Source organism: Miscanthus floridulus, chromosome 2 (genome assembly GCF_019320115.1).
Source record: "Miscanthus floridulus cultivar M001 chromosome 2, ASM1932011v1, whole genome shotgun sequence".
NCBI classification, from domain to species: Eukaryota; Viridiplantae; Streptophyta; class Magnoliopsida; order Poales; family Poaceae; genus Miscanthus; species Miscanthus floridulus.
This window is the reverse complement of record NC_089581.1, coordinates 162,115,298-162,124,985: the sequence shown is the minus strand read 5'-3', so window position 1 is coordinate 162,124,985 and position 9,688 is coordinate 162,115,298. Positions and strand designations below refer to the sequence as shown.

The 9,688-nt window shown below is 41.8% G+C and overlaps 1 protein-coding gene across 4 annotated transcripts; it reads left to right on the top strand.

The window, feature by feature from the left end:
• The first annotated feature begins 3,509 nt into the window (after window positions 1-3,509).
• Window positions 3,510-8,161, top strand: LOC136540388 (protein DROOPING LEAF-like). 4 transcript variants are annotated; one of them, XM_066532393.1, is made up of 7 exons: window positions 3,510-3,710; window positions 4,402-4,539; window positions 5,151-5,250; window positions 5,446-5,494; window positions 7,478-7,553; window positions 7,636-7,728; window positions 7,871-8,161. In XM_066532393.1, the coding sequence occupies exons 1-7, from the start codon at window positions 3,642-3,644 to the stop codon at window positions 7,934-7,936; spliced, it is 591 nt and encodes a 196-aa protein (XP_066388490.1). In that variant the 5' UTR covers window positions 3,510-3,641; the 3' UTR covers window positions 7,937-8,161. The 4 variants fall into 4 exon arrangements, with proteins under 4 accessions (XP_066388490.1, XP_066388488.1, XP_066388489.1 ...); XM_066532391.1 differs by having other exon boundaries at window positions 7,636-7,755; XM_066532392.1 differs by having other exon boundaries at window positions 4,396-4,539.
• The last annotated feature ends 1,527 nt before the right edge of the window (window positions 8,162-9,688 follow it).

The window sequence follows — 9,688 nt, the reverse complement described above, 5'->3', positions numbered from 1 at the left end:
TTTTTTACTTTTGACCTCCAAACTTTTTCTACAGTCCTCATACAATACCTGGTACTCCATATTCCAATGTGACACATTTTTCAGACTTTTTCTATATTTCTTTAATTTATTTCATTTAATTGAATTTTCTTGGATAATTCAAATTATAACTGCTAGTCATTCGAATAATGAAAAAAATGGATGGAAAATGATATTCATGTTATTTAGTATAATGTGATGCCGTATCCAGGAACAGACCACCAATTTCGAATATTTTGTTCACGAAACATGACCACGAACTCGCGGTCGAGTTATTTTTAAATTCTATAAAAAACAAACGAAGTCCGAAATTCATGAAACTTGTCAAGATGTCAAGATATCATATGTGGAGGCTGTGATAAAAAATTGAGGAGATTTCGCGTAAGTTTGTCATGTACGATGCTTACCACCTCGTCGGCCTCTTCACGAAATTATGAAACTTCTTCGGAGATTCTTCGGTTTGCAAGCATCGTACGTCACAACTTGCGCGAAACCTTCTCAATTTTTTATCACAGCCTCCACATATGATATCATGACATCTTGACAAGTTTCATGATTTTCGGACTTCGTTTGCTTTTTATAGAATTTAAAAACAACTCGACCGCAAGTTCGTGGTCATGTTTTGTGAACAAGATGTTCGAAAGTGGTGGTCTGTTCCTGGATACAGCCTCACATTATCCTAAATAACATTAATATCATTTTTTCATTATTCGAATGACTAACAGTTATAATTTGAATTATCCAAGAAAATTCAATTAAATGAAATAAATTAAAGAAATATAGAAAAAGTCCGAGAAATGTACCACATTGGAACATGGAGTATCGGGTATTATATGAGGACTGCAGAAAAAGTTTAGAGGTTAAAAATGAAAAAAAATGGTTTGCCGAGTGTCAAAAAATGACACTCGGCAAAGGAGCCTCTTTGTCTAGTGTCAGGATAAGACACTCGACAAAGGATTATCCGTGCTTGCCGGCCGTTAACAGAGGCGGCCCTTTGCCGAGTGTTCTAGTTTACCGAGTGCCGAGCCGTCCTGACACTCGGCAAACCACCCCTTTGCCGAGTGTTATTGTTTGTCGAGTGCTCGGCACTTGGCAAACCACCTCTTTGCCGAGTGCCAGTTGTTTGCCGAGTGCTTTCTCTCTGGCACTTGACAATAAAAAGCACTCGGTAAAGTTTGGGACACTCGACGAAGAAGCTCTCCGGTAGTGTATAAGACAATACTTCACGTACATATATACAAACAATGCATACACGCCTTGCCCTGCATCAATGACCAACGTGCTAGGGTAGATACACTTCGGATTTGTATTAAAATGGCCTACTATTTGCAGGGCTGTGGACCGACCCACTTTCATCCTTGTGTTAAATGCCATGACATCTTTGTTAGGCAAAAAAACATCAGGTATATATAGTCCATGTTTAGCCCAACTATAGCTCTAAGAACCTCCGTTCGTTGGTCTGAAACTTGACTGAAACAGGCTGAAAAAAACACTGTTCTGGCTGAAAAAAAGAAGCCGAATAAGCCGAATATGGGGTAAGCCGAATATGATATATTGTAAGGATTTTAAGGTTTGCAGGATAAAATAAGTGGTTTAAACATACTTCCTCGATCCCAAAAAATAAGTACACATCTCGAATTTCAAGGAGTCGACCAATCACAAATTTGACCAATATATAATGAGTACTAATATTCATGATATAAAATGAGCATCACTAGATCATAGTAAACCCATTTGGATGTATAACATTTGTTGACTTCTTGAAATGCGAGATACCCACTAATAATACGAACCGAAATACCTTCAGTATACCGAACCCCAGAACTTCAGGTCCAAGAATTTGTAGTATTCAGAGACGAGCAGTTCCAAAAATTCTTGGAGCTTTAGTTGTGCCACAAACAGCCCCCTATGCATGTATACGTCCAAACTGGATTAAAGGACTTCGAGTCATCAAATTGATGGATCGATCGCCGCCCTTTATTGGAGCGATCGCAGTGGATCATACACATCTGTTCCTCAATCACACACGCACGTAGGCACTAGTACGCTACCACTGCACAGGGGAACTAGCAGCAGTGGTGGTGGATCATATCGATGAGAGGCGCGTAATTGGATGCACGCGCCACTCCAACCATGCACTATGCGCGCCCCGAGATGCTATGAGCAGGGTGACTGTTCCTTTCCCTTGAGATGTACACTTGCATGAGCGAGAGAGTAGAGACGGATCACTATGCAGGGGTTAGGCCGCCGGCCGTGTGTGTGCGTCTTGCTTGTTGCTATGTCTCTGAAAAGATTTATGGTGGTGCGGCCAGCTCCGCTCCATCGCCCGATCGCTGCGTGGTTGGCCTCGTTCGTACGAACCCATGTGTGCGTGGGGCCCAGGCATTATTGCAGGAACAGAAACCCTACCACCATCTTGTAACATCCATGTCTAAATGGGCTAAATTCCGGTTGGATGGAGGCACTGTAACTGCGCGCGTGGGATGTGGTCCGAGGCTGTAGCCACGAGGCGGGATGGGCCAAAATCGGATACCGTAGCGGCGCTGCACTGTTGTTCAGTCAATGGTCGCGTGAGTACTGTAGCATCTCGAAAACACTGTGCACCTAAACTTTAGTCCCAGACCGTGCATTCTAGGATGGCCAGACCGACTTAAATAGCCAGGCCGAGGATGCATAGTAATCTTCAGTTAACCGTTTTGCGTGAAGCGACGACGAAAGCATAAGCGGGTTGCTACGTAGGTGGGGTCCACCCCTCGGTAGAGTGGGCCTGTGCCGTGTGCCGGGCTTGGGGCATTACAAATGGTATCAGAGCCAACGCTTGCGGTTTCACGGACATATGGTTCGGGAGCTCGGACAGGTTGCGCATGGCTCTGCAAGAGCATGGCACTTGGGCCGGGAAGCTGAGAATATAGACGTGAGCCAAGAGAGTCGATCCTGAGCATTTGTCCTGAATAGGGTAAGCCAGTCTGGCATTTGACGAGGGCGTCAAATCCTAAGGGGGTGATTATAACATCTCCGTCTAAATAGGCCGAATTCCGGTTGGACTGAGGCTCTGTAACTGCGAGCGTGGGCCGTGGTCCGAGGCTGTAGCTGTGGGGGCACTGCAGCGCCGAGGTGGGCTTGGCCAAAATTTGGGGCACTGTTCACATGAGTTGCTGTAGCCTCGCGAAAACACTGTGCATCAGACTTTAGTCCCAAACTGTGAATCTTACTATGGCCGGATCGACTTAAATAGTCAGGTCAAAGACACGTAGTAATCTTCGATTAATTATTTTGCATGAAGCGAGGATAAAAATATAAACAAGTTGCTACGTAGGTTGGGTTCACCTTCGGTAGAGTGGGCCTGTGCCAGGCCCAGGCGTTACACATCTTCTCTTGGAACCCAACTCTTTCTCTCTGCCCGTAGCGTGCTCCACTGCTTCTTCTTCTACCTCCCTTCCTCTTCCCCTTCTTCATTGCCTGCTGCCTTATTAGTATCTCGCCTCACCACACATCTAGCAGACAGCCAGACACACGCTGCTTGCTCTCTCCCCCGAGCGAGGCTCCTCCGAAGTTCGAACATATATACCACCGCCCGCCACGCCGCCGCCACCTCCACGCCGGCCGGCCACCACCAAGCAAGCATGGATATGGTTTCGCAGTCCGAGCACCTGTGCTACGTCCGCTGCACCTACTGCAACACCGTGCTCGCGGTAAACTCCTCGAGAAATCGGATCCGAATAAAGAAACATCTATCATGGCGAAGATCATGAGATACGGCTAGCTAGCTAGCGAGCACCAGATATGGCATTTCTTCCGCTCGTTATTTCTTTGCTAAACTCAGACAAGTTTTCTGCTGGTACCCATTTTTCTTTTCTTTTCTTTCCTTTTTCTTTTCTGCATATGTATATCCTTGCTTTATATGATGGTGCTAGCCAGTGCTACTACTAACTCATTCACATGGCAACCAATTAAATCCAGCCTTTCTAAAGATTGGAGGAGGAAATATATACATGCACTAGAATTGCACATGGGACATGACTGATGTGCCACACATGCTGATTCTTTGTGGAATATTCCGCTCGCTGCTTCTTCTCCTGTTAGTACCATGTTCCGAGCTTTCACTTCTATATGTTTGGTGTTTCGAAAGCTTCCATATCTTCTCTTCTTTGTTGTTACATGCATACTGAAGTTCAGATTGGACAAGAATCTTCTGTTTACTCTCCTCTGCCTTTATCCACCTCCCATCCCTCAATTTCTTTCTCCTTGAGATTATATTCTATAGCTGCTACTGCTTGGATCGACAGTGCCATGCAAAGGAAGAATGAAGTTGATGTAGTAGCAGGTCCTTGATCTGATTGCATGCTGCGATTGATTGATTTTGTGCTTCTTGGGTAGCTGCAGGTTGGGGTTCCATGCAAGAGGCTGATGGACACGGTGACTGTCAAGTGCGGCCACTGCAACAACCTCTCCTACCTCAGTCCACGGCCCTCCATGGTGCAGCCGCTCTCGCCGACTGATCACCCCTTGGGGCCATTCCAGGTACGGTGTGGATCAATACAGCTCGCTCTTTAGTTAGTTACCTCAACATATCTTCAGCTAACCGCGTTCGTCTTCTTTGTTGAATATGCTAGCTTTTTTGGAGGATAGGAAAAAACGAATATAGACGGTGTGAGAAATAGCTAGATCAATGGGGTTTTCTCATGAAATATGGCCATGGTTTTGCTTTACTTTCAGTTGCATCTGCGTGCTGCTACTTTGCTCTCTCTCCCCTCTCTCTCTCTCTCTCTCTCTCTCTCTCTGCTTTATTGAACTACTCAAAGCACTGTTTGCAAGGCAAGATTAAACAACGCTGGACTACAAAAGATTTCTTTTTGCTCATCTCTGCGCGCGGCCTGGGAAAGCCCTCGCTCGTTGCTGCAAAAGGCAGTGTTGAGCTTTTTTGAGGCGGCGGCAGCAGCAGCAGCAGCTGCTCTGCTGTGGCATTCATACATGCATGGTTCTCCTAAAACACATTTTCTTTTGGAAACAAAGATCTAGATATCCATAGCCAGATTTTGATGGCCTAGTAACATCATGATGCATCGCTAATGTTGTGAGATCTTTGAAGCGCGCTGGGACCTATCTTTGATTGCTATGCTGCCATTTCACAGTGTCAGGGACCCTGTAATGAGTGCAGGAGGAACCAACCGCTGCCGCTGGCCCCGCCGACATCAACTGAGCTCAGCCCGAGAATGCCCTTCGTTGTCAAGCGTAAGTAGCAGCTAGCAGCAAGAAGCACCATCATTGACTACCCCTTGTTCCTTGCTTGGTTTCTTTCTGTTCTTACGTGATTTTTTTTTTTTACTTTCTTCTCAAACTCTATCCTCCTGTTATTAGTTGATGTGATTGATTAAATACAGTTAAGGTTGTTCTTGTACTCAATGCATTTGTTTTGTTTCATTGCAGCCCCGGAGAAGAAACACCGCCTCCCATCTGCTTACAATCGCTTCATGAGGTGAGGAAACATTTTTTTCTTTAATTTTTAAGTTTTTCAAATACATTTTTTTGGATAATATAGTTTTTCAAATACATGTCTCTCAAACAGTTACATGTGATGATATCATTTATACATGACCTTGCTGCTTGGGGTCAAGTTCAATTCGTATCTCTCTGTTTATTTATATATAAAGTTGATTTTGTACTGTCTGCTCAAACTTTGAACTATAGTTCAACTTGAACTAAATGGATTTGCATCCACTATATATATATGGATATGGGATACCGGCCTCGCTCTCCCCTTCCACTTTCCCCAACGCAACTACGCAAGTAACCGTCTAGTAGCAAGCTTGGCTTGCAAATCCGTACTATATAAACCTGAGTATTTACACAGTAGCTGAAGACACTGCTTAAAAATGTGAGACGAACTTGCTGTGTAGGGGTCTGCTGGATCCGTCGGTCAGCCAAGTTTACAAATACTCAAGTAGCTAGGAGTTCCGAGCGCAATAACTAGCTAGATCGTGCCGTGCATATATATAGTTCACAGTTCACACATTGTTTTGGCTATATCCAATGCATCATTAGGTCGGCAATAAATCTCCCTTCTCAAAAAAAAAATCTGGAGGAACTGTGCAGTGCAAACATTTGACAAAGAGATCTTATTTCATTAAAAAAAGGTTCACTCTGGGTTTTATTACTTTGCATCAAACCATGTTATTTTTTTTTGTTGAGCTCCATAAGTAATTACCTGTGTGGACATTAATGTAGTTTTTAGTAAATCTAACATTCCATTGCTATATATTTTCCAGATAATTTTTGAGATAAATATATAGTAGTCTAGCCCGATACTCTATCCAACCATTTTCAAGGTCACAACAGTTGGGTTTAGAAAACAAATGTGTGGATAGTGATTCCATACTGGTTACTGGGTATGCAATGTATTTAAACAGAATTCTAGAACAATCTATACACTCATGCCATGCAAGCAAACATACAGGAATGGAATGGAAGGTGCATATATAGTGCTTTTGTTGAATTTGTTCCTTCACAACAATTTTATTCTTTTAACAAAAGCACACCATGTAACCTTCATTCCATATATTTAGCTTTTGTTGAATATATAAAAGGATGAAATGAAGGTGATACTATGCAATCTTCATTGTATTGTAAACATACATTTTGGGTCTTGAATTTCTATATTTTCCCTTCAAATATATGGGAAGTAGATTGATAATTTTACAAAATAGAAACAATGCAAAATACTTCTCACAAAACCGGCCAATAGCATACACCAAAAAAGAACAGCCCCATACATATGATACACTCATGACGACAACCATTTTGAAAAGAATGGACTTAATGACGACACATTGGACCTAAGTTCCTATACACTCACCGCTCTACTAATTGCTCGACATGCAATTAATTTTCCAATTTAATAATTTTATTGACACAATTATTAATTGTCTAATTTGATGGTCCCTCTGTTTGTTTTGTTATTAGGCGCACACACACTTCAAGCTTTTAACCTCTCATTAAACCAATTAGCCTAAGAATTTGTAGAGTATAGTGTACTACTTTTGTACCGTTGGACTCGTATTTGATAATGCTTTTGTTTGGTATTATTTGTTGGTCAAGAACATAATTTGAGAGGAATTAATGTCTCTAGAGTGTGGCCTTAGAAATTGTATGGGTCAAACCTCCCTACTTTTTGAAGAGGCAGGAGTCATTTTTAAAGTGAAACTATTACATTATTGTGCAGTCTAGGATTACACAAAATAAAATATATGTACAATACAAATTATTTTCCATGTTTCTTAGATGTCTTATATATAGCATTTTAAGAACCATACCTCTCTTCTGTAAAGAAAAAAAAATAAGAGGCTTAATTTTCTTTGACTAGATATATATAATTTTTTGAAAACGCAGGAGAGCTGTGTTTCATTATATTAGAGAGAAAATTTGACTAGATATATATTACCCTTTACATTACATGTGGCAGGGAGGAGATTCAACGCATCAAAGCTGCGAAGCCAGATATCCCTCACAGGGAGGCCTTCAGCATGGCTGCCAAGAATGTAAGATTGCTGGTTAATCATAATTAATTCTTAAAACTTTTTTACACGTTTTCTCTATGACGTACGTGCTGCATATATGCAGTGGGCGAAGTGCGACCCGCGCTGCTCGACGACGACTGCCTCTACTGCCACTTCCAACAGCGCTCCAGAACCTAGAGTAGTGCCCACTCCTCAGGTAACTGAGGCACGCTTTGATCTGGAGGTAGGTACTGCAAATTAAAGCTGCCTCTCTTCTCTATACATTTATACAGAAACAGAGCAAGAGTCCAATATGGTATGCTATTTCTTACGTACATGCATGCATGCTGCTCTTGCAGGATAGGGCCAAGGAGCAAGTCATCGAGAGCTTCGACATCTTCAAGCAGATTGAGCGCAGCATCTAGAGGTCGATCGATGGTGCGGTAGCCCAGCAGGACCGAGTACCAATCTATACCGTATCGCCGCGTACGCAAGCATGCATCTCTATCCCCACCGGATGTACTTTTACCCCGTGTTACTGTTGCTATTATTCTTATTGTTGGTTGGATTGTACGCACCCTTTAATTATGAACAGCTGCTACCCTATATAGTATTTGCCATCTTATTGTTCCTTATATATGGTCCTTCTTAGATCACATGTGTAGGTTCTAAGATATTAATTTTCTTGTTTTCTATATTGCATGAACTCTCCACTAAAAACAGGGGGACATTATTCATATGATGTTAAACATATTATTAATATTTCTACTAGTTGTTTGGCTAACCTCATAAAAATGTTTTTAGGTTTAATTTTAAAATATATCACAATATAGGTTATGATCTTAATCATGTTCAGTAGACAAATTTTATGAGAAAAAAGACACTAGATTATTTGTGATGAGCTTGGTAGAATAAGTACCGTTTGATCTATATATGTGCATGCATGCAATATTGCATGTCGGAATAATAATGCAGTGACATTATAATTGAATTCCATAAGGAAACTCGGCATGTAAATAATAATGTTGGTAGTACATTGGTCCCAAAACAAATATGACAACATGATTAGGAGAACTCTAGTCTTTCATGCACAGGGAGCTATGGCAAATATTAGACTGAGGACCATTGCAATGATTAGTAGCTTCCTTAAATATTGCAGACCATGAGATTGGAGAAAAAGCTAAAAGTTGTAAGCCAACGAGCTGCCTGATATATCCTCCGTAGTCATACGGTTGATGTGTCGTGAATGTCGTGACTAGAGTGCAGACCGACAAGAGCTCATGCAAGGCGGTAGTATCCCTTTATGTGTCGATGTCGAGGTAGCCAAAGCATAAGAGCGGAATAGCCATGGTCGAGGATGTACACTACTTTGGATCCATGGATCACTGCCAGGACCAAACCCAGCATCACTGTTAGGATCGACGACTAATATTGCCATACTCATTGTCTATTCAGTGGATTGAACTGGCATTGACCTTTATGTTCCTAATTGTTTTACATTCTTTATTGTTACATTTAAATAAAGGTTACTATATAATATTTTATATTTGGTATTATTAATACATCACATATATCTCATTGTCATCATACATTTCACATGATTCCATAATTAGAAAATCATATCTAATATAGGTAGAGATGAAGTCATTACTAACCAAACTCCAAACAAACATAATTACATATGATAGTCTCAATACTACAAGACAAGTGAAAACACCCAATACTCCACGTTATTACATTGCATGACATACTCCATGTAGCGAATATCTCCACCTCAGAACACGAGCGTCGCTGCGGCTGTGGGTCTCGAAGTCGGCAACACGCTACACCCATTTGTTGTCATAGAGGTTGAAGCGATTCTCGAGGACGGCCTTCTACTCAGCGAACTGGTGCTGGAGTTCATCGAAAAGGATCTTCATCTCTAGATTCATGGCACTGAGCGGCTTCTGAAGCCGAATATAGTGATTATGGTGGGGAAAAGGATACATGACACGACTAACTCCACGTAGCGAGATCTGGCTGAGGAGGAATTACTGAAAATTCAGATCGAACCCAACAGCTCACTTGTTTCGATCAAATTCACCAACCCGACTCGTTGCTAGATTGATCAATGTGGTGTTGATTCCATGATAAAAAAACTATCTCTGATACTAGCTAGATGTTAGAAATTAGAGGGA